At 44.4% G+C, this 25,326-nt stretch overlaps 2 protein-coding genes across 2 annotated transcripts; one reads left to right on the top strand and one right to left on the bottom strand.

The window, feature by feature from the left end:
- The first annotated feature begins 476 nt into the window (after positions 1-476).
- LOC139405757 (tyrosine-protein kinase STYK1-like) lies at positions 477-8,789 on the top strand. The gene is made up of 10 exons (XM_071148179.1): positions 477-794; positions 2,969-3,024; positions 3,245-3,430; positions 3,720-4,091; positions 4,636-4,817; positions 4,932-5,012; positions 6,185-6,393; positions 6,485-6,525; positions 6,699-6,795; positions 7,930-8,789. The coding sequence occupies exons 2-10, from the start codon at positions 2,970-2,972 to the stop codon at positions 8,120-8,122; spliced, it is 1,416 nt and encodes a 471-aa protein (XP_071004280.1). The 5' UTR covers positions 477-794; position 2,969; the 3' UTR covers positions 8,123-8,789.
- A 7,179-nt stretch (positions 8,790-15,968) lies between these two features.
- LOC139389408 (polyhomeotic-like protein 1) lies at positions 15,969-25,326 on the bottom strand. The gene is made up of 15 exons (XM_071136148.1): positions 25,143-25,326; positions 24,393-24,514; positions 23,870-23,983; positions 23,014-23,079; positions 22,743-22,886; positions 22,490-22,654; positions 22,272-22,353; positions 21,438-22,144; positions 21,189-21,327; positions 20,731-20,903; positions 20,523-20,589; positions 18,953-19,040; positions 18,617-18,788; positions 17,304-17,541; positions 15,969-16,894 (listed from the first exon to the last, which is right to left on the bottom strand). The coding sequence occupies exons 2-15, from the start codon at positions 24,507-24,509 to the stop codon at positions 16,743-16,745; spliced, it is 2,424 nt and encodes an 807-aa protein (XP_070992249.1). The 5' UTR covers positions 24,510-24,514; positions 25,143-25,326; the 3' UTR covers positions 15,969-16,742.

Below are 25,326 nucleotides of genomic sequence, written 5' to 3'. Positions count from 1 at the left end.
TAAATCGGACTGAAAAAAGATTATTTGAAATAGATAGATGACTGTCTTTTCACTAATAATTTTTACTGCCACAGAAAGAAACCTGACATTCATATTTAAGGACAAGCAAGGCTTTAGGAACATTAGTTGCCAGCTAGGGTGAGAGAAAATGCCAGATATGCGAAACAAAAGGAAGAGGACAGAAAATAGACTGGAAAGAAGTGGAAGAACCTGTTTCCCCAGGTCAAAAGAGAGATGGCGAAGGGTTAGCAAACACAACAAGAGTTTGACAGGTCAAGACAGAATGAGGGAAATAACTTATACAGAGGGAGAGAAATACATCCACTAAACTGGTGTAACAACATTACGATAGACTCCCTGGATGAGGAAAAGGGGGAGAGGGGGAGGAAATGGAGTGAGAAACGATGGGAGAGAAAGATGGATGTAGTGCAGGTGAAGAGGGCGGAGTTGAGACAACACTGAATGTGTGACTTAGACAAACACAGAGCTACACAACGCAGTTATCCCTGGAGCCTCACAATCCCCCTGAGAGGAGAGAGAATGGGAGAGAAACCACGACACTAACCCTGGACTACACACACTGACACACAACAGTAATCCCTGGAGCCTGACAAACCCCCTGAGAGGAGAGAGAATGGGAGAGAAACCACAACACTAACCCTGGACTACACACACTGACACAACAGGGAAAATGTATGAAATGTGTTGGTTTCTGTGACGGAAAGGGCCAAGGATTATATCACTGGATTGTTAAGGTTTATTTCTTAAGGTCTGAGGCACACAGAGGGAGAGAGGTAAGATGACTACACTGTGTGTTTACTTTGTCTATGTGATTGTTTTATATTGATTTCTCTGAACTAGATATTGGTTCCATTACTGTATACTGTATATACGAGATAGAGATTGTTTGTGTTCCTCTGCTGAGTGTGTTTTACCGGTTTGTCTATGGGTGTGTGTCATTGTGCTTTACCTGGTTGAAAAAAATGCAGCTGGACAAGTTAAATAATCACTGCACTGACACAAACATGTGATTAAGGAGATTTATTTTCCTTGTTCGTTTGTCTTTTGGAGGAGGTGTTGGGATAAAACAGAAGTCCAATTTCAGTCTTAATTCACATCACAGGATCTGATCTAGTTAGTCCACTATAAACAGAGGATCTGAAACTCACTGTTACTGGCCATCATGTGAGGATGATGTTGTTCATCATTCATGTGATTCATCCGTTCTTGTGTTTTAATGTTTAAGCAGGTTATGTGTGTAAGTGTGACCTTTCATCATGGGAAAAAAATAAACAGAGGATGTGTTACGTGAATATTCCTCTCCCAGGCACTGAGCCGCCTGCCATTGAAACCTTGTTTTAAACCTGATTGAACCAGTGATTCGTACAGGATTTCAGAAGCAACATGACTCGGTTGAAATGTGAAAGTTCAAGACAAAGTAAATGTGGGAAATCTCAGCAGAGTTCCCCTGGGAAGGTCTAAAAAAAGGACTCAATGTCAACCATTTCATCAATTACATTGGTTATGCACTGTGATCAAGAAATGTAATGTCACCTCTTGACATACGGTACCAGTTTGGACACACCTACTCATTCAAGGGGTTTTCTTTATTTTACTATTTTCTACATTGTAAAATAATAGTGAAGACAAAAAAAGGTTGAAATCACACATGGAATCATGTAGTAACCAAAAAACAAATCAAAATACATTTTATGTTTGATTCTTCAAAGTTGTCTCCCTTTGCCTTGATGACAGCTTTGCACACTCTTGGCATTCTCTCAACCAACTTCATGAGGAATGCTTTTCCAACAGTCTTGAAGGAGTTCCCACATGCTGAGCACTTGTTGGCTGCTTTTTCTTCACTCTGCGGTCCAACTCATTCCAAACCATCTCAATTGGGTTGTGGTTGGGTGATTGTGGAGGACAGGTTTTCGGATTTAGCACTCCATCACTCTCTTTCTTGGTCAAATAGCCCTTACACAGCCTGGTGGTGTGTTTTGGGTCATTGTCCTGTTCAAAAACAAATTATAGTCCCACTAAGCGCAAACCAGATGCAATGGTGTATCGCTGCAGAATGCTGTGGTACACATACTGGTTAAGTGTGCCTTGAATTCTAAATAAATCACTGACAGTGTCACCAGCAAAGCACTATCACACCTCCTCCTCGATGCTTCATGGTGGGAACCACACATGCGGAGATCATCCGTTCACCTACTCTGCATCTCACAAAGATATGGCGGTTAGAACCAAAAATCTCAAATTTGGACTCATCAGACCAAAGGACAGATTTCCACCAGTCTAATGTCCATTGCTCGTGTTTCTTGGCACAAGCAAGTCTCTTCTTCTTATTGGTGTCCTTTAGTAGTGGTTTCTTTTCAGCAATTTGACCATGAAAGCCTGATTCACGCTGTCTCCTCTGAATAGTTGATGTTGAGATGTGTCTGTTACTTAAACTCTGTGAAGCATTTACTTGGGCTGCAATTTCTGAAATCTAATGAACTTATCCTCTGCAGCAGAGGTAACTCTGGGTCTTCCTTTCCTGCGGTGGTCCTCATGAGAGCCAGTTTCATCATAGCGCTAGATGGTTTTTGCAACTGCACTTGAAGAAACTTTCAATTTTCAGGATTGACTGACCTTCATGTCTTAAAGTAATGATGGACTGTTGTTCTTGAAGCTGGTTGAAAGAATGCCAAGGGTGTGCAAAGCTGTCCCCAAGGCAAAGGGTGGCTACTTTGAAGAATCTCAAATTTAAAATATATTTTGATTTGTTTAACATTTTTTTGGTTACTACATGATTCCATATGTTATTTCATAGTTTGGAAGTCTTCGATTATTCTACAATGTAGAACATAGTCAAATAAAGGAAACCCCTTGAATGAGGAGGTGTCCAAACTGTTGACTGGTACTGTACAATGTTGTAACCTACAAGGCTTCATGTTTTACCCACTTTGCCTTGCTTTGTTGTTAGAATGTCTTCAATGTCAGAAGCAGACTCCCGCTGTCAACCAGGAGACACCATCTGTAGTAAGTGTTACACACGCCACGCCACGCACGCACGCACACACACACACACACACACACACACACACACACACACACACACACACACACACACACACACACACACACACACACACACACACACACACACACACACACCACACACACCACACACACTACACACACACTACACACACACACACAGTTATCTTTCGTTGTCTTAATGCTCGCGTCTGTTCCTCAGATATCCGTGTGTACGAGCAAGAAGTGATCATCGTGCCCATCCTCCTATTGGCTAGCTTCCTGGTCGTGCTGGTCTTCATCATCCTGCTACGGTACTGTCCTGAGAAGGTGGACCGCATCCGACCACAGAACACTGTGGCCACGTCCAGATCACAGCGCTCCAGAAGACAACTGCACGGCATTGATGGTGAGTGTGTGTGTATGTGTGTATATTTGTGCTCAAGGATGTGACTTTGAAAGACTGTTTTCATAGGGAAATACTGTAGGTCATTTGAGGTAATGCGTGTGTATGTTTCTGTCTAAGTCAACAACAAGGCTCTTATTCTATTTGCACAGGCTAGTAATGAACAGAATCAAACCTGTTATTATACTGTAGCTATCTACTTCTAAACTTCAGGCAATAACCTCTTCCTCTCTCTTCCCTCTCTGTCCTCTCCCCCTCCTCTCTCTATTCATCCTCCCCTCCCGCTCCGCAGCTCCCCTGGGTATCAACCCGCTGGAACATGAGACTATTGCTCTCGATACCCCATCCTACTCTACCTTCTCATCAACTCACTCCCACCCCTCCTCCAACCGTCTCTCCTTCTCCATGAGGACTCCCTCTCTCCCCCCTATCCCCCCACCCAAGACCTTCATCCCATCCTCCCTGTCCAGCCCCCTGCCCCAGGTGTTGACACCTTCCTTCACCCCTATGGTCCAGCCCAGGGAGCTGCCTCGCCAGAGGCTGCCAGAGTCCTTCAACCTAGTGGCCTCGCTGCCCACAGCCTTCTCCCTGCGCTCTGACAAGGCTGTCTCTCTCTACAGGGCCCGCATGGACAACAGGAACGCTGTGCTCCGAGTGCTCAACGGTGAGAGGATGAAAAGCAGCTACTACTCAAACAAGCTATTTAATAATGGCTTATAAGCAGTGTATTAGCATACCAAAGTGATGATATAGTCAGAACTACTTAGGGTTAGGGAAAGGGTTAAAGTTAGGGTTGACATTAGTGTAAAGTAGAATTTGTGGTCAAAGCATGGTACTTCAATCTTTCCAGCATGGTCAAAAAGTGAGTAAACAGCCACTGTAAAGAGCCATTGAATGGGGCTAGCGTCATTAGGCAGTTTCTTCCCTAGTTTCAATAGGTGTGGCTGGTGCTTGTGGATTGTTAGACAATCACCACCATAATTACAGCAACTGTTTACTTTGTAAAACTGGTCTCTCTACAACCTGTTTCTCTGACCTCCCTTTCAGAAATGTAATTACCAACTGGTACAGCAAGTCTGCTTCAAGGCTTTGAGATACAGACAATATATATTCAGCCATAGCAGTTGTTTATCAAAGGCTTGGGAAGGCCATTTTCGCACAGCATGTTGCAGGCAATTTCATCTTCCTCTCCTCCTCCTATCCCTCAGACTCTGCGAGCGCCACAGAGAGGCACAACTTCCTGGGCTTTGCTTCCTTCTTGTCTCAGTTGGGGCCACACCCCTTCCTACCGGAGCTTCTGGGCGTGGTCTCTCTGCGTGTGCCCCTAGTTACCGTTGTTGAGGAGCTAGAGAACAGAGATCTGCTCAGCTTCCTGTGGCGGTGCAGACAGGTAGGAACCACATTACCCATGAGGCATTGTCTCTACAAGCCCATTATTTATACTAAAATTAGGAGCTGTTTGTGATTTTGCGTATAAATTGATTCTCTTTGTGTGTTATGTCAGGATGGTGTAGGCGGGGACCCTCCATGTGAGATCACAGAGAGACGTATATTTACCATGGCCAAACAAGTAGCCTCTGCTCTGGTGAGTAAACTATGGTAATATGTTGGCTTAATGTGTTTCTGCCACAGAAATCAACATGTTTAAACCATGATAATGCCCCATGTTCAAACCATCAAACCATGAACCTGCCCCATGTTCAAACCATCAAAACATGAACCTGCCCCATGTTCAAACCATCAAACCATGAACATGCCCCATGGTCAAACCATCAAACCATGAACCTGCCCCATGGTCAAACCATCAAACCATGAACCTGCCCCATGTTCAAACCATCAAAACATGAACCTGCCACGTGTTCAAACCATCAAACCATGAACCTGCCCCATGGTCAAACCATCAAAACATGAACCGGCCCCATGGTCAAACCATCAAACCATGAACATGCCCCATCCTGACATCCTCATTGTCTACTACTAACATTATCTCTTTACCTTGTTTGCTTTTCCATAATTAGGATCTGAAAGGATCTTGAAAGATGTTTGTGCTGTGTCTAAAAAGTCCACAGTGGCTTCCTGTGCTTATGTATTTTCCACAGTGGCTTCCTGTGTTTATGTATTTTCCACAGTGGCTTCCTGTGCTTATGTATTTTCCACAGTGGCTCCCTGTGCTTATGTATTTTCCACAGTGGCTTCCTGTGTTTATGTATTTTCCACAGTGGCTTGCTGTGTTTATGTATTTTCCACAGTGGCTTCCTGTGCTTATGTATTTTCCACAGTGGCTTCCTGTGTTTATGTATTCTCCACAGTAGCTTCCTGTGCTTATCTATTTTCCACAGTGGCTTCCTGTGTTTATGTATTTTCCACAGTGGCTTCCTGTGTTTATGTATTTTCCACAGTGGCTTCCTGTGCTTATGTATTTTCCACAGTGGCTTCCTGTGTTTATGTATTTTCCACAGTGGCTTCCTGTGTTTATGTATTTTCCACAGTGGCTTCCTGTGCTTATGTATTTTCCTTCTCTGCATTGATTTGGTCAGCTGAATTCCATGGTAGGTTTCCTGTATGTCAGTGTACTGCAGTGTACTGTCCTGTGTATTCTGTACAGAAGAGGGAAAGGAAACAAGAGGACGAAGTCACTGTGGACTTTAGAGACTAATTGAATGAAAGGGAATAATTTACGAATGTTGAGATATGACACTGTCTCACAGCTTTAACCTCTGACCTTTGACCTCACGTTATCCCCTGTCATCCAATCAGGAGTTCCTCCACAGCCGAGACCTTCTTCATGGCAACGTCTGTGCTCACAGTGTATTGGTCAGCCGGGAGCTGACGGCCAAGCTGTGGGGACTGGGCGGGGTCTACACCAGGAATACCCAGGGAGCTACTAAGACTGAAGTTCCCAGCTTGAAGAAATGGCAGGCCCCTGAGCTATTGGCTAGGAGGCCTGCCAATCACAGCAGTGACGTGTGAGTTACCCTACTTAGTCTATGCTGACATTTCAATCAATTCTCAAGGTATGCAAAATACACTGATACATGTTTGTCTTTCTTTCACTAGCTGGTCGTTTGGCATCTTGTTGTTTGAAATGGCAACCTTGGGTGAGTTACATTAAATCTATTCTTCTGACTTTGAGTGCCCCTTTTGGCCAATGATACACATAACAACCACTCTCATTTATTCTGATATAATCACTTTCTCTTAGCTACAATCTCTAATTTGTGTCATTAACCTTTCCTTCTCTCCCCTCTTTCTCTCTTTCTCCCTCTCTCAGGTGATGCTCCGTTTTCAGATATCTCCGTCAACGAGCTTCTACAGTTTCACCAGAGAGGGAAAACACTGAGAAAGCCAGCCAACTGCTCCAACTCACTGTAACTATCCATTATACTGCACTATTATTATTGTGTTATTGCCAGGAGAAGGAGCTTCTTTAGACCGAGATCAAAGAGATAGATAGAGGAATCTAGTGCCTAAAAGCCTGTTTTAGTATGGGCAGCACCATTGAGGAATTTCATCATTTTGTAGTAGTCAAATGGATGGGACTTCCTATGGGTTAAGGAAGGGTCACATAATTCCATCCAGGTCTTCAGGAGAGATCGGCAAATGAAATATACCTGTGAGCAGGAGTGAAAGTAAGGCGGTACAGCGTCCCGGCAAAATAAATAGTTGAGGTACACCATACCGGCAAAACACGAATGAGCCTATAGCAATAATTCAAGCAAAATGACAAAACTGTAGGCTATTCCACCACTTTATATCATTACCGAAAGTCAGAGGCATGAAAAATGAGTGAACTGACTTGAAAACGGGTGTTATAGCCTACGCTCCAAAATTCAATGTTGTTTGACGAGAACACTGAAATTTGGCAAGGCAGCAGTGGACGCATAATTTATTGCCTAATGTCATTACACTTAGTGAGGTTTGGTGTAACAGATTCACGTGCCTGGATGAACATGTAAAGGAGCCCTTTGAAGTGATTGTTTGACAATCAGATGAAAACATCATGACAGGTTGTGTTCATGCTACAGTAGAAGGTAATACATTGTAAAAGTTAAATAACACATCTTTAGTACGAGGCCCACAGAGATCCTAATGAATGAATAGGGGATTCTATATGTAATGAATGATTAAGCCCATACATACAATTATTTATGCACATGCTTATAGGAGGTCCTGTACCAGGAAGAAATTAATTATACTTTCACCCGTGCTTGTGAGCAAACATTCCATAACTGCAGGTGGCAGTAAATCACAAACCTTGGCTTTATACCTGTTCAAACAACACGCTCTAGGTGGCAGTATGCAGCCTTTCAGTTTGTTTACCAACTCATAGAAGTAGTAGAAGAAGAAAATTGACTAGTTCAAAATGGAGATGGCCTCAATGACGCTGCCCATGCTCTCACAGATGCCATAATGGGACAGACAGATACACTGTTCTCTGTCCTCTGTCTTTATGATGGAGATATGCCTCTATTCCCCCGTAACCACGCCCACCCTTGTCACAGGTACTCCATCATCAAGGCCTGCTGCCAATGGAAGGAGCAGGATCGCGCCACGTTGGCCGAGGTCGACCGCAAGCTCCAATCAGGAGAGAAGAGTGCCAACGACAAAGTCTTTAAGGTGCCTGAGCCAATCAACATCGAGCAGTACCTGCAAGAGGCTGGATATGGGGAGTCCAACAGCTACACTGTTTTCTGAGTGGCGGCTGTGCCGTCCAACGAAATGTACTATGCCGAGGGACGACGGTGGATGTTTATATATGTATGCCTCCATTCATTACAGAAAGATATTCACTTCCTTTTGCTCTTTTTCAGTCCCCTTCATGGAGGACAGAATTTTTTTGTACCATAGACTTATGATAGGTATACTTGAACAGATACAATCGTTGAGTCAACTTCAGTTTGTAGATGATTGTGTATATCAGTGGAGGCTGCTGAGGGGAGGACGGCTCATAATAATGGCCAGAATGGAGTGAATGGAATGGTATCAATTTCATGTGTTTGATACCATTCCATTCACTCAATTCCAGCTGTTCCACTCCATTCCAGTCATTATTATGAGACGTCCTCCCCTCAGCAGCCTCCACTGATGTACACTACCGTTCAAAAGTTTGGGGTCACTTAAACATTTCCTTGTCTTCCATGAAAACATACATGAGATGAGTTGCAAAATGAATAGGAAATATAGTCAAGACGTTGACATGGTTATAAATAATGATTTTTCATTGAAATAATAATTGTGTCCTTCAAACTTTGCTTTCGTCAAAGAATCCTCCATTTGCAGCAATTACAGCCTTGCAGACCTTTGGCATTCTAGTTGTCAATTTGTTGAGGTAATCTGAAGAGATTTCACCCCATGCTTTCTGAAGCACCTCCCACAAGTTGGTTTGATGGGCACCTCTTACGGTTATACGGTTAAGCTGCTCCCACAACAGCTCAATAGGGTTGAGATCCGGTGACTATGCTGGCCACTCCATTATAGACAGAATACCAGATGACCGCTTCTTCCCTAAATAGTTATTGCATAGTTTGGAGCTGAGCTTTGGGTCATTGTCCTGTTGTAGGTGGAAATTGGCTCCATTTTTAAGAGCCATCCACAGGGTATGTGTAACGGGTGTCGTCATCGGATGAGGAATAATCGGACCAAAGCTCAGCGTGGCAAGTGTTCATGTTTTTTATTTAAACTGAACACTATAACAAAATAACAAAGAGAATAAACGAAACCGAAACAGTCCTGTCAGGTGCAGAAAACACTAAACAGAAAATAACTACCCACAAAACATAGGTGGGAAAAAGCTACCTAAGTATGGTTCCCAATCAGAGACAACGATAGTCAACTGTCCCTGATGGAGAACCATACCCGGCCAAAATAAAGAAATACAAAACATAGAAAAAGGAACATAGAATGCCCACCCAAATCACACCCTGACCAAACCAAAATAGAGACACAAAAAGCTCTAAGGTCAGGGCGTGACAGTATGGCATGGCATTGCAAAATGGACTTATAGCTTTCCTTCTTCAAGATCCCTTTTACCCTGTACACATCTCCCACTTTACCACCACCAAAGCACCCCCAGACCATCACATTGCCTCCACCATGCTTGACAGATGGCGTCAAGCACTCCTCCAGCATATTTACATTTTTTCTGCGTCTCACGAATGTTCTTCTTTGTGATCCAAACACCTCAAACTTAGATTCGTCTGTCACTTATTCCAATCTTCCTCTGTCCTGTATTCTTTTGCCCATCTTAATCTTTTATTTGTATTGGCCAGTCTGAGATATGGCTTTTTCTTTGCAACTCTGCCTAGAAGGTCAGCATCCCGGAGTCGCCTCTTCACTGTTGATGTTGAGACTGGTGTTTTGCAGGTACTATTTAATGAAGCTGCCAGTTGAGGACTAGACACTAATGTACTAGACACTAATGTACTTGTCCCCTTGCTCAGTTGTGCAACGGGGCCTCCCACTCCTTTTTCTATTCTGGTTTGCGCCGAGTTTGCGCTGTTCTGTGAAGGGAGTAGTATACAGTGTTGTACGAGATCTTCAGTTTCTTGCCAATTTCTCACATGGAATAGCCTTAATTTCTCAGAACAAGAATAGAATGATGAGTTTCAGAAGAAAGTTATTTGTTTCTGGCCATTTTGAGCCTGTAATCGAACCAACAAATGCTAATGCTCCAGATACCCAACTAGTCTAAAGAAGGCCAGTTTTATTGCTTCTTAAATAAGTACAACAGTTTTCTGCTGTGCTAACATAATTGCAAAAGAGTTTTCTAATAATCAATTAGCCTTTTAAAATGATAAACTTGGATTAGCTAACACAACGTGCCATTGGAACGCAGGAGTGATGGTTGCTGACATGACTTCTGGCGCCGACAGAGATGGCCGCCTCGCTTCGCGTTCCTAGGAAACTATGCAGGTTTTTGTTTTTTTACGTGTTATTTACATTAGTACCCCAGGTCATCTTAGGTTTCATTACATACAGTCGAGAAGAACTACTGAATATAAGATCAGCGTCAACTCACCATCAGTACGACCAAGAATATGTTTTTCGCGACGCGGATCCTGTGTTCTGCCTTACAAACAGGACAACGGAGTGGATCCTATGCAGCGACCCAAAAAAACGACTCCGAAAGAGAGGGAAACGAGGCGGTCTTCTGGTCAGACTCCGGAGACGGGCACACCGTACACCACTCCCTAGCATTCTTCTTGCCAATGTCCAGTCTCTTGACAACAAGGTTGATGAAATCCGAGCAAGGGTAGCATTCCAGAGGGACATCAGAGACTGTAACGTCCTTTGCTTCACTGAAACATGGCTCACTGGAGAGACTCTATCCGAAGCGGTGCAGCCAACGGGTTTCTCCACGCATCGCGCTGACAGAAACAAACATCTTTCTGGTAAGAAGAGGGGCGGGGGCGTATGCCTCATGGCCAACGTGACATGGTGTGATGAAAGAAACATACAGGAACTCAAATCCTTCTGTTCACCTGATTTAGAATTCCTTACAATCAAATGTAGACCGCATTATCTACCAAGAGAATTCTCTTCGATTATAATCACAGCCGTATATATCCCCCCCCAAGCAGACACATCGATGGCTCTGAACAAACTTTATTTAACTCTCTGCAAACTGGAAACGATTTATCCGGAGGCTGCATTCATTGTAGCTGGGGATTTTAACAAGGCTAATCTGAAAACAAGACTCCCTAAATTTTATCAGCATATCGATTGCGCAACCAGGGGTGGAAAGACCTTGGATCATTGTTACTCTAACTTCCGCGACGCATATAAGGCCCTGCCCCGCCCCCCTTTCGGAAAAGCTGACCACGACTCCATTTTGTTGATCCCTGCCTACAGACAGAAACTAAAACAAGAGGCTCCCACGCTGAGGTCTGTCCAACGCTGGTCCGACCAAGCTGACTCCACACTCCAAGACTGCTTCCATCACGTGGACTGGGAGATGTTTCGTATTGCGTCAGATAACAACATTGACGAATACGCTGATTCGGTGTGCGAGTTCATTAGAACGTGCGTTGAGGATGTCGTTCCCATAGCAACGATTAAAACATTCCCTAACCAGAAACCGTGGATTGATGGCAGCATTCGTGTGAAACTGAAAGCGCGAACCACTGCTTTTAATCAGGGCAAGGTGTCTGGTAACATGACCGAATACAAACAGTGCAGCTATTCCCTCCGCAAGGCTATCAAACAAGCTAAGCGCCAGTACAGAGACAAAGTAGAATCTCAATTCAACGGCTCAGACACAAGAGGCATGTGGCAGGGTCTTCAGTCAATCACGGACTACAGGAAGAAATCCAGCCCAGTCACGGACCAGGATGTCTTGCTCCCAGGCAGACTAAATAACTTTTTTGCCCGCTTTGAGGACAATACAGTGCCACTGACACGGCCTGCAACGAAAACATGCGGTCTCTCCTTCACTGCAGCCGAGGTGAGTAAGACATTTAAACGTGTTAACCCTCGCAAGGCTGCAGGCCCAGACGGCATCCCCAGCCGCGCCCTCAGAGCATGCGCAGACCAGCTGGCCGGTGTGTTTACGGACATATTCAATCAATCCCTATACCAGTCTGCTGTTCCCACATGCTTCAAGAGGGCCACCATTGTTCCTGTTCCCAAAAAAGCTAAGGTAACTGAGCTAAACGACTACCGCCACTACCGTAGCACTCACATCCGTCATCATGAAGTGCTTTGAGAGACTAGTCAAGGACCATATCACCTCCACCTTACCTGACACCCTAGACCCACTCCAATTTGCTTACCGCCCAAATAGGTCCACAGACGATGCAATCTCAACCACACTGCACACTGCCCTAACCCATCTGGACAAGAGGAATACCTATGTGAGAATGCTGTTCATCGACTACAGCTCGGCATTCAACACCATAGTACCCTCCAAGCTCGTCATCAAGCTCGAGACCCTGGGTCTCTACCCCGCCCTGTGCAACTGGGTACTGGACTTCCTGACGGGCCGCCCCCAGGTGGTGAGGGTAGGCAACAACATCTCCTCCCCGCTGATCCTCAACACTGGGGCCCCACAAGGGTGCGTTCTGAGCCCTCTCCTGTACTCCCTGTTCACCCACGACTGCGTGGCCACGCACGCCTCCAACTCAATCATCAAGTTTGCGGACGACACAACAGTGGTAGGCTTGATTACCAACAACGACGAGACGGCCTACAGGGAGGAGGTGAGGGCCCTCGGAGTGTGGTGTCAGGAAAATAACCTCACACTCAACGTCAACAAAACTAAGGAGATGATTGTGGACTTCAGGAAACAGCAGAGGGAACACCCCCCTATCCACATCGATGGAACAGTAGTGGAGAGGGTAGCAAGTTTTAAGTTCCTCGGCATACACATCACAGACAAACTGAATTGGTCCACTCACACAGACAGCATCGTGAAGAAGGTGCAGCAGCGCCTCTTCAACCTCAGGAGGCTGAAGAAATTTGGCTTGTCACCAAAAGCACTCACAAACTTCTACAGATGCACAATCGAGAGCATCCTGGCGGGCTGTATCACCGCCTGGTATGGCAACTGCACCGCCCTCAACCGTAAGGCTCTCCAGAGGGTAGTGAGGTCTGCACAACGCATCACCGGTGGCAAACTACCTGCCCTCCAGGACACCTACACCACCCGATGTCACAGGAAGGCCATAAAGATCATCAAGGACATCAACCACCCGAGCCACTGCCTGTTCACCCCGCTATCATCCAGAAGGCGAGGTCAGTACAGGTGCATCAAAGCTGGGACCGAGAGACTGAAAAACAGCTTCTATCTCAAGGCCATCAGACTGTTAAACAGCCACCACTAACACTGAGTGGCTGCTGCCAACACACTGACACTGACTCAACTCCAGCCACCTTAATAATGGGAATTGATGGGAAATGATGTAAATATATCACTAGCCACTTTAAACAATGCTACCTTATATAATGTTACTTACCCTACATTATTCATCTCATATGCATACGTATATACATACTGTACTCTATATCATCGACTGTATCCTTATGTAATACATGCATCACTAGCCACTTTAAACTATGCCACTTTGTTTACATACTCATCTCATTTGTACATACTGTACTCGATACCATCTACTGTATCTTGCCTATGCTGCTCTGTACCATCACTCATTCATATATCCTTATGTACATATTCTTTATCCCCTTACACTGTGTACAAGACAGTAGTTTTGGAATTGTTAGTTAGATTACTTGTTGGTTATTACTGCATTGTCGGAACTAGAAGCACAAGCATTTCGCTACACTCGCATTAACATCTGCTAACCATGTGTATGTGACAAATAAAATTTGATTTGATTTGCTGATAATAGGCCTCTGTACGCCTATGTAGATATTCCATTAAAAATCTGTTGTTTCCAGCTACAATAGTAATTTACAACATTAACAATGTCTAAACTGTATTTATGATCAATTTGATGTTATTTTAATGGACAAAAAACAAGGACATTTCTAAGTGACCCCAAACTTTTGAACGGTAGTGTATATATTGTATATCAGGGATGGGCAACTCCAGTCCTCAGGGGCTTGATTGGTGCCACACTTGTGTCCTAGCCCCAGCTAACGTACCTGACTCCAATAATCAACTAATCATGATTTTCAGTTTAGAATACATTTAGTTTAATCACCTGCGTTTGCTAGGGATGGAGAAAAGTGACACCACTCCGGCTCCCAAGGACTTGAGTTGCCCATCACTGCTGTTTATGAAGGTTCACAAATCTTGTCTTCAAAACGATTGTGTAATAGGAGTAATAATATATGACTAGAAATCATTATTTTTGTTGTGATTTGAGGGACTGAAAGAACACATGGGTGGAGACACCAGGCTTCATAAGAGGTTTATAAGGTGTTTATAAGTTGTTTTGTGACACTTCATTTATCATTTTAAGTCCAAAAATGTATGTAGCAACTAATGATTCTAGCTTTAAATACGTCTGTCTCATAAGTAGGGCCAGAGTTTAATTATCCTGCGGAAAAACTCAGGACCCTGGTTGCGCCTCAAGTGCGTTCTGGTCAGGTCATGTGATCATGAAACCTCCCGGAAGAGGAAGCGAAATCTGTCACTCCTTTTTTCTGGTTCATAAACAGTTAATGAAATTAAGCAGACCAGGCCCAACTGCTAAATCCATGGAGACCGGAACTGTGGCAATTTTTGTTTTATGGTAAATTACCTAAGTGGGATATTTGGTACAAGCTATATGGAAGGTCAGATTTCAGTGGTTGATGTTCTACTGTAAATGAGTACAAACTGAACTGACATTATTTGCACACTCTCCACAATGTGAATCAATGTAGAAGTTTACCAATGTCAATTAAAACCATTCACACTGATGCTTTTTCTCATCTGAATTGGTCAGCAGTACTCTGTGCCAGTGGCTCCCAAACCTTTTTGTCTTTTGAATTCTTTACTCATTTTTTTCTACTTCTACTTAATGCTTTTCTACAAGCCAGGTGTTATAGGAGTTTGGCCTTGAATGATTGTAACATTGCGCAGAGAACCCTACAAGTCATTGAAGTGCCACTATAGAGTCAGGGCTAATTATACTGAACAAAAACAGTTCATATGAGGAAATCAGTCAATTTAAATAAATTCATTAGGCCCTAATTTATGGAATTCAATTGAGGGGGAATACAGATATGGATTTATTGGTTATAGATACATTAAAAACAATGGGCATCAGGATCTCATCGCTGTATTTTTGTGCATTCAAATTGCCAATCGATAAAATGCAATTGTTTGTGTTGACCATAGTTTATGCCTGCTCATACCATAACCCCACCGCCACAATGTTGACATTAGCAAACCGCTCGCCCACACAATACCATACACATGGTCCGCGGTTGTGAGGCCGGATGGACGTACTGCCAAATTCTCTAAAACGACATTGGAGGCTGTTTATGGTATAGAAATTAACATAACATTATTTGCTAACAGCTCTGGTGGACATTCCTGCAGTCAGCATGCCAATTGCACGCTCCTCAAAACATGAGACGTCTGTAGCATTGTGTTGTGTTACAAAACTGCACATTTTAGAGTGGCTTTTTATTGTCCCCAGCACAAGGCAAACTTGTGTAACGATCATGCTCTTTAATTAGCTTCTTGATATGCCACACCTGTCAGGTGGATGGATTATCTTGGCAAAGGAGAAATGCTCACTAACAGGGAAATAAACAAATTTGTCCACAAAATTTGAGAGAAATAAGCTTTTTGTGCCTACGGAACATTTCTGGGATCTTTTATTTCAGCTCATGAAACATGGGACCAACACTTTACATGTTGTGTTTATATTTTCGATCAGTGTAATTCTGGTCCCGGAGGGCTGAAACATTTCTAGTTTTCATCTTCTCCTAATAAGGGACTGGTTCAGACCTGGGACAACAGGTGAGTGCAATTAACTACCAAGTAGAAACAAAAAACAGAAGTGTTTCCACCCTCCAGGACCGGCATTGAATAGCCCTGAATCTGTAGCAGCCATATACAAACAACACTCAGAGCTAAAGAGCATAGTTCCAGTAACAGGAACTATATTATTGGTAGTACTGCATACACAGAGTATCTCCCCTCTCAGGACAAATACCCATATTCAGGTAGTTCAGTCAGTTACTAATACTCACTACATCCCCCTCCATGAAAAACTTCCACACCAAAATAATAACTTTGATTGTAGTACAAAAGATCAAAGCTTTAAAACAGGGTTGTATCTGGTAGAAAAAAAAGTGAATTAAAGCTCTTTAATGTCCTTTCATACACTTGATTAGAGCCTGGTATCTACATTAACATTACAAATCCACTTTGTAAAAAGAAAAGTGTAATGGACCATTTTCAATAACAACACTATGGTTATAGCACCGTTGAAATGTAGAAAAAGGCAACTTGAACTGTCCTAGCTAGCTAGCCACGGTTACTGTAGGTGACCACGTTTGCAGTGTCAAATGAGTATATGTTTCTCCTGACAGACACACACACACGAACTCACCCATACTTTGTCAGTTTACCTCACAAACATGAACTCTAAAGACAGACTATCAGATTTTTTTGCACATTCCATGTCCAGTAAAGTCTAAGCACATTCTAATTATTTCCCCTCTTACCTATATTCAACCCCCTTCTCTTCATCTAGTCTCTAAAATGATTGATGTTTATGATAAAAATCAACCCCCATTTCCCCCTCCCTTTCAGTCTTGGTCTCAGGCTTGAACGTCACTAATACAAGTCTTTAGTGTGGGTCCCAGTTTCAAGTTCATTGGAACCCCTCTTCCTCATCCCTCCCTCCTTCCCTCGTCAGTCTCGTAGGCTGTTGATGAAGGCACAGATCTTGAGGGCGGGTCCTAGTTTGATGTTCATGGTGGAGATGAGGTGTTCTTCTCTGAGTAGCAGCAGGGCCTGTCCGTCAATCTCCTGGGACAGGAACTGGGCTGCCAGCTCCTCGCAACCTGGGAGGAGAGTGAATACGCTATGAAAAGGGACTGCTCACTAGCAATGAACATACACCTAAAATACACATTGGCGTGGGTTATGGACAAACCAGAACTGTTGGGTTTCTTTGATCTATTTCAGGGTTACCCAAACTGGGTCCTTGGGGCCCCCCCTGGGTGCACATTTTGGTTTTTGCCCTAGTACTACAAAGCTGATTCAAATAAGCAACTCATCATCTCAGGCTTGAACATTTGAATCAGCTGTGTAGTGCTAGGGGGAAACCCAAAACGTGCCCCCAGGACCCAGTTTGGGAAACCCTGATCTAATTGACCAGTTGGCCATGGGTTCCATTTTTACAGATTCCCCTACTATGAAGACTCTTAATTCATTTTTTACTTCATTGACTGTTAATGAATGAGTACTGACCTTGCAGTGAAGAGATGAACCTGCAGACCTCCTCCACACCCCAATGGGCGGGGCTCCCAGACAGGAAGTTGGCCTCATCCAATGGGAGGCTGCCTTGAGCTGAGTCGTCCAAATGGGGATCGCAGTGGGCGGGCCTAGGGCAGGAGAGGGAGGAGCTAGGGGAGAGTGATGGGGAATCTTCTTCCTCCTCCTCATCACAACTGGACACATCCTCTGAGCGACTGGACTCAGAACGACACTACAGCCAATCATAGAGAGAAGAGCGTCATACATGTAGGCCTGCAGTTTAAATATGGTACTGGAACTGACCCTGTATGTATGTATGTATGTATGTATGTATGTATGTATGTATGTAGTATACATAATCACTGAAGAAAACTATAAACACATCATGCAACAATTTCATTGATTTTACTGAGTTACAGTTCATATGAGGAAATCAGTCAACTGAAATAACTTCAAAAAAAGGGTCTTTATCTCTTCACTGTATTTTTGTGAATTAAAATTGCCATCGTTAAATTGCAATTGTGTTTATTGTCCGTAGCTTATACCTTCCCATACCATAACCCCACCGCCACCATGGGGCACTCTGTTCACAACGTGACATCAGCTAACCGCTCGCCCACTTGACACCATATGGACTGCAGTTATGAGGCCGGTTGGACGTACTGCCAAATTCTCTAAAACAACGTTGTAGGCCATTTATGGTAGAAAAATGAATATTAAATTCTCTGGCAACAGTTCTGGTGGACATTTCTGCAATCAGCATGCCAATTGCACGCTCCCTCAAAACATGTGACATCTATTGTGTTGTGTGACAAAACTGCACATTTAGATTGGCTTTTTATTGTCCCAAGCACAAGGTGCACCTGTGGTATGATCATATTAGCTTCTTGATATGCCACACCTGTCAGATGGATGGATTATCTTAGCAAAGGAGAAATGCTCACTAACAGGAATATAAACAAATATGTGGACAAAATTTGAGAGAAATAAGCTTTTTGAGGGTATGGAAATTATCTGGGATCTTTTTTTTTCAGCTCATGAAACATGGGACCAACACTTTACTTGTTGGGTTTATATTTTTGTTCAGTATAGTATGCTTACTTACTTTATCATGTTCTTCTATCTGGTGTGTTTCAGTTCTACCTTGTTATTTTTAGTATTACATTGTTATTGATTACTGTAGTGTTGGGGTTAGAGATGGTAAGATACTCATTTTACTGTACTTGTGTATGTGACATTCAAACTTGAAACAGGAGGAGAGTAAACAACAACATTTCTATTTCATGGATCAGAAACATCCACTTTACCTCCTTGACAGGCAAATGTCTGCCGGCTATTTTAGCGCAGGCGATCTCCGAGCTACTCCTGCGAGGACCCCTGCGTCTGACGATGTTGTCTGGGGGAACGGGAGGACCGGGCGGCCGTGCAGAAGCTCGCCCCCTGCTGACCTGGAAGTGATGACTGCAGCTCACATTGTATCTGGAGGAGAGTGGACAAAGCAGGTAATAACAAGGAGTCAATAGTGTATAGGCTGCACCCAGGACAAAAATGTGATGTCAACAGTGCTGACTTTAAAGTGTAGGCCTGTTCTGGTCAGAGAGGTGTGTGATATAGTGAGAAGACAGGTGAGGTGGCTAGGGTACCTCTTAGCGCAGGTCTTGGAGCAGAACCTCTTGGAGCCCCTGAACTGGCTGGCTGGAGCCAAGCTCTCACAGTACTCACACTTCAACACTGGTGAGGAGAGAGTCAGACTGTTAGTAGAGAGATGACTAAGGGTCAGAGGAGGCTGGTGGGAGGAGCTATACGAGGATGGGCTCATTGTAATGGCTGGAATGGAATAAATGGAACGTTGTCAAACACATTACAATGATTCCGTCCTCTTATAGCTCCTCCCACCAGCCTCCTATGCTAGGGATGACAACTACTGTACAGAATCAAGCTATAGTACTGCAACCTCTCCCAGGCAACTGGATCAGAGGCAGAATCAAGCTATAGTACTGCAACCTCTCCCAGGCAACTGGATCAGAGGCAGAATCAAGCTATAGTACTGCAACCTCTCACAGACAACTGGATCAGAGGCAGAATCAAGCTATAGTACTGCAACCTCTCACAGACAACTGGATCAGAGGCAGAATCAAGCTATAGTACTGCAACCTCTCACAGACAACTGGATCAGAGGCAGAATCAAGCTATAGTACTGCAACCTCTCACAGACAACTGGATCAGAGGCAGAATCAAGCTATAGTACTGCAACCTCTCCCAGACAACTGGATCAGAGGCAGAATCAAGCTATAGTACTGCAACCTCTCCCAGGCAACTGGATCAGAGGCAGAATCAAGCTATAGTACTGCAACCTCTCCCAGACAACTGGATCAGAGGCAGAATCAAGCTATAGTACTGCAACCTCTCCCAGACAACTGGATCAGAGGCAGAATCAAGCTATAGTACTGCAACCTCTCCCAGACAACTGGATCAGAGGCAGAATCAAGCTATAGTACTGCAACCTCTCCCAGACAACTGGATCAGAGGCAGAATCAAGCTATAGTACTGCAACCTCTCCCAGGCAACTGGATCAGAGGCAGAATCAAGCTATAGTACTGCAACCTCTCCCAGACAACTGGATCAGAGGCAGAATCAAGCTATAGTACTGCAACCTCTCACAGACAACTGGATCAGAGGCAGAATCAAGCTATAGTACTGCAACCTCTCACAGACAACTGGATCAGAGGCAGAATCAAGCTATAGTACTGCAACCTCTCACAGACAACTGGATCAGAGGCAGAATCAAGCTATAGTACTGCAACCTCTCCCAGACAACTGGATCAGAGGCAGAATCAAGCTATAGTACTGCAACCTCTCCCAGACAACTGGATCAGAGGCAGAATCAAGCTATAGTACTGCAACCTCTCCCAGACAACTGGATCAGAGGCAGAATCAAGCTATAGTACTGCAACCTCTCCCAGACAACTGGATCAGAGGCAGAATCAAGCTATAGTACTGCAACCTCTCACAGACAACTGGATCAGAGGCAGAATCAAGCTATAGTACTGCAACCTCTCCCAGACAACTGGATCAGAGGCAGAATCAAGCTATAGTACTGCAACCTCTCACAGACAACTGGATCAGAAAAAAAACAAATTAAAGGCTGGTGCATTAGTCAGCTGGTATGGAGTGTATTCTTTAAGGAAGGTAGAAAATATACCACCCACTAACCTGCAGGGCCTCCATTGTCAGCCTGTTGAACACCCATGGCTAGAGGCTCCTTCACTGGCCCAGTCACCTGTCAATCAATGTCAGGTTTGGGTGTTAGAGAAGGATATGTTCTGGCCCTAAAGCAAAGTTCTGTGCAAACAAAACCACATCTTCTCTCCTGATCCATGGTAAACAGGTAGCTAGGTGCTAGCCAGATATGTGAACTCACAGGGAAAGGCTCAGCTCCCTCCTGGATGACAAAACCCTCTATGAGGTGGGTGAGGACCTGAGGTTTGACCACCGCCTGGGGCAGAGGGGCTCTGTCTCCCTGACCCCCCACCCCCCAAGACAGGGGTAGAGACAGGGTGGGGGGAGAGGAGAAGGCTGGCACCACTTTAGGAGCTGGAGAAAGAGAGGAAGTGAGGGAACCAGGGTAGAAAAGAGTGTGGGTGAAATGTCAGAGTTTGGGAAATTACACTATTGATTCAAAAAACAAACATGAATTTACACTATTGATTAAAAAAACAAACATGAATTTACACTACTCATTCAAAAAAACATGACTTAACCAAATATGAATCATGCTGTGTTTTACAACTTAACCTTAAATCCTTGTATCAGGCGATCGCCAACCTTAGATAGGAATCAACTAAACAAGAACATACATTATGTCTTCAGACATCTTACCTGAGTCCATCGTGGGGGCGGGAGATAGAGGGGCAGAATCTCTCATTGGTGGACAGCAAAGTTGGGAAGGTTCGACTGCCATCTCATTAGTTGCATCAGTTTCCGACTTCCTCTTCAATGAGCCAATTGCAGGCTTTGCCTAATGCAACAGGAAGAGACTAGTTTTTATTCACACACACACACACACACACACACACACACACACACACCCCCCCCCCCCCCAACTCTTTCAGTTTCTAAGAGGATTACCGTGGTGTTCCCTCCAGTAGAGGCTATAGCGATGCCGTTGTCCTGGGGGCAGCAGCTTCGGGCCTGTGCCAAAGCCTGGGAGTTTCCTACTGAGCCCTGCCTAGCTCCCACCAGCTGGACTGGGACATGGGGCGGGTGGTGGCCCCCCGTGTTGGGCGGAGCCGGGAGGATAGGTGGAGGGTGGCGTGGGGAAAGCTGGACAGGTAAGCGGTGACCCAGTGAGGTTTTGGGCTGTATGTGCACAGGGCCAGAGCTGTGGCTCACCTTGTCCAAGTTAGTGTTGGACTGCTGCAGTGGCTGCACCACCAAGGTCTGGGTGTTGACGTTAGTTTTGGGGGCGACTGAACCTATGGGGTAGCCCTGAGAGGAGGTAGGAACGTTGGAGGTGGGGACTAGGATGTGCGTCACCGTGGCAGCAGGGGTAACTGTGGTTACCGCCCGGGCCTGACATAGGCCTGAGGGAGAGATGAGGAGCTGGGAGAGAGGGAGTGTGGGAGAGGGGGAGGAGGAGGCGGGAACTGAGGTGGCAGCGGTTGGGGCCATATTCAGCTGGTTTCCAGTCTTGACATTTATACTGGGGAGAGCAGTGGGATGAGTGTAGCTAGTCAGTTTGTTGGCCATTTGTTGCTGTTGCTGCTGGGTGTTCTGAGAGAACTGCTGCTGTTGCTGCTGAGGATGCTGTTGTTGTTGACTTAGAGAATAGTTGGCTGATAAAGGGAGAGAGTTTAATGCATGTTTAAAGTTGGAATGAGAGATGGTTCTTTGCATCTTAGTGGCACACAAATTGATATAGAATTGTGTATGCATATTGGAGGCAAAGATAAGTCCTTTCACCTGCGTCTCTCCTGTCTGGAAACTCCGTCTTCACTGCGGCCACTCTGGGAGTGGAGATACAGTGGAGAGCCAGGTTTTGCACCTGAGAGAGTAAGTAGAGGGAGAGAGAAAATAAGGCAAACAATTAGAAACAATATTATCTGTGCAAAATCTCAATTGCAGAGACAACTGTTGACTGAAAAAAAAAAATGCTTCTCACAACAGGAAGTGGTCACTACCTGGTCATTGTCGGATTGGGCATTGGAGGTGGGATGGACTTCCTGTTGCTGCTGTTGTTGCTGAGGCTGTTGCTGTGCAACTGTCGCTACAGCAGCCGTTGCTGTGCCACCAGGCATGAAGATGAGCTGGGAGGCTGCGAGGGGTGCCCTGAGGGAGCGGTTGACCTGTGGGCTCATAGGTCAGAGGTTATTGAATATAAAGAGGCTCCTTCTCAATTGACAAAAATATCAGTCTTCTCCTCATTCAACTCACTCTCAGGTACATCTGGCCCTGTCCGGCTGAGTTCCCACCCAGCAGCACTGATTGGCTGAGAGCTGATGATGTCACTGATGTGGCAGGGCCGAGGGGGCGGGGATTGGTCATGGTCCCTCCCCCAGAGGTGGTGCTCAGATTGACCTGTGACAAGAGGGAAAATGTTGACGCTGCCATATGTCAGGAATCTCAAAGAAAGAAGCTAAGAAACTGCAATTAAGGATAACAATGCTTGCCACGTTTTATTTGAATTATTGACTGTGAAACTTACAGTGGTGGTTGCTTGGGAGACACTGTGGTTGGGAGAGTTGGACTGGCGACTAGCAGCGAGGGTGGCCTGAGAGAGAAACACAAAATGAAAGAGGTCAAGAGAAAGTAAAAACTTTGAACGTTGTGGCAGTGCATTCCTCTGCTTAGTGTTATTATTACCTGTTATTGTGTTATTACCTGTTATGTAAGGGATAATTAACGAGGGGCTATGTGTTCTATGGAAAATAATGAATGGCGTGCAAAGTGTGTTCCACGACGCGCTAGCGAAGTGGAAGTGACGTTCCACGGGGTTGCATTATTTTCCAGAGAACGCAGTGCCGAGTTGATTATCCATTTTATAACATGGCTATAATTGAACACATTTGCCACTAGAAATGTGTTAATTTGCCGGTAGAAATGTGTTCAACATCCACTGAAGTGTCTAGCAAGTTTACTAGATAGCTACAGTTGTCTTAGTAAACAAACAGACTTGCTAGTTTAGCTAACCAAAACGTAATACCTAGCTTGCTGCTATGAACATCGAATTCAACAATACCAATGTTTTCAATTCAACTTTTTCTTTCAAAAGAAGCTCAAACAGAACATGCAAGAATGAACTATAGCCATTGAATTCTACCGTGTGTTATAGGGATATAATGCATGCTCTAGAATGCCATTCAAGCCAATCAGAAACAAGTATTCAACAATGCCATGGTATAATAGTGTTATTACTTGTTGTGTCACCTGCAATTGTGTTATTGCCTGCTATTATTGCGTTATTAGATGTTGCGTTACTCATTAGTGTAATTACCTGTTCTGTTACCTTTCATTGTGTTCATCAGCTGTTGTGCTACCCGTTATTATTGTGTTATTATTACCTGTTGCACGGCAGCCAGGTTGTGAAGCTGCTGGGCACTGTTGATTTGCTGCTGCAGCATGAGCTGCTGGAAGTACTGGGCTGCGTTCGGCTGTCTCTGCAGCGCCTGAAGGGCCTAGAGAGTACAAATCACCACCATCAACATCATATTCATTAAGATTAACATCACTTCATTGTTCAAATACACACAAGGTCTAAGCTAAATCTGACTTCCGCTTTTAACCCAACCACTACGAAAGACACACATACAGGTATTTTCTGGAGAGGGGCTGCGACACTGGGCGCCCGGGGAGCTGTTGTTGTGAGGGGGGGGGGGGGGGGGGGTTAAGTGCCTTGCTCCAGGGCACAACTGCAGGCAATGGCATCTAGGATTTGATACCAGCAACCCTCCATTATGCACATGCTCTTCTTGACTGGTCATTCCTAGGCAAGGCTAGTAGTTCAACATTCAGTGCAGACATTCGCCCTATTGTCAAAGATAATGATTCATGCAGCAGGCTTAAAAATAATAATAAAATAATCACCTGCACAGCTTGCCTCTCATACAGAGACATGTGGGCTATCTGGGGAGGGCGGGAGTTCCCAGCAGACGGCGCATTCCCATTGGTAGGACCCGTGTTCTGGTCATCACCTGCATCCATGCTCTCTGCACAAAACACAGATATCAATCAAATCATGGACTGTAATATCTTACAGTACTGTCAAATAATACTTTTTTTTATTTCTTATATGAAAATATATACCACAACAATTGCAAAGCAATTTTATTACCTAGAAATCTCTCTTCTCAGTAGCAGACATTTGACCTCAATAGACCCCTACCCAGTTATCACGTTCTAATCTAATCTATAAATTAACTGGCCATAACTGCTAAAGCTATATCTTGCTGTATGTTGTTGCAGTTCTTAGCTGTTCTTAGCTAGCGAATGCAATGGGTGAAATTGTCATTGGCGGTAGGAGGCCGGCTGGCTGTCAACAACATGATCGATGACCGAAAGGGAAGCAGCCAGGAGGGAACATGGACGGACAAGTGTGCTCTTCCAAACGTTTAAAACGTTCAATTAGACATTCAAAATTAAGGACAGACAATTGCGTTTGATATTAGATAGCTATATAATTTACTTTCAATGACTGGCAATGTTGAATTAGAACAAAACCTAGGCGAGATCATTGCAGCAATAGTGCATCTGGCTAACGTTAGCATAGCTAGCTAGCTATCAAGCTAGAGCTAGATCATAAGTTAATTGCAAGGCTTTGTGAAAATGTTCTCTTACCTCAATCTCCTGGAACTTTATTTTTTTTAACCTTTTAAATATAAAATCCAGCTTTTATCCGTAAACGTTTTACGCATTTGCTTTTGGAAGGAATCTTTGATGTTTTTCTGATTATTGTGTGAAGCAAACAACGGTGAGCCAGATGAGAGAAATCCCGCCCCCTCTCATTCTTTACCATTCCTTT

Source organism: Oncorhynchus clarkii, chromosome 3 (genome assembly GCF_045791955.1).
Source record: "Oncorhynchus clarkii lewisi isolate Uvic-CL-2024 chromosome 3, UVic_Ocla_1.0, whole genome shotgun sequence".
NCBI classification, from domain to species: Eukaryota; Metazoa; Chordata; class Actinopteri; order Salmoniformes; family Salmonidae; genus Oncorhynchus; species Oncorhynchus clarkii.
Note: the sequence above shows the minus strand (reverse complement) of the source record. Positions and strands in the feature narration are given on the sequence as shown.

Bases quoted from the DNA above. Each gene is read 5' to 3' on its own strand.
- LOC139405757 (XM_071148179.1), top strand. From the start codon at position 2,970: ATGTCTTCAATGTCAGAAGCAGACTCCCGCTGTCAACCAGGAGACACC. The intron at 3,431-3,719 runs GTGAGTGTGTGT...CCCGCTCCGCAG, and splicing joins ACAACTGCACGGCATTGATG to CTCCCCTGGGTATCAACCCG. The intron at 5,013-6,184 runs GTGAGTAAACTA...TCATCCAATCAG, and splicing joins AACAAGTAGCCTCTGCTCTG to GAGTTCCTCCACAGCCGAGA.
- LOC139389408 (XM_071136148.1), bottom strand. From the start codon at position 24,509: ATGGATGCAGGTGATGACCAGAACACGGGTCCTACCAATGGGAATGCG. The intron at 23,080-23,869 runs GTAATAATAACA...TTTCTCTCTCAG, and splicing joins ACCTGGCTGCCGTGCAACAG to GCCACCCTCGCTGCTAGTCG. The intron at 22,145-22,271 runs GTGAAAGGACTT...TCCCTTTATCAG, and splicing joins TCCAGACAGGAGAGACGCAG to CCAACTATTCTCTAAGTCAA.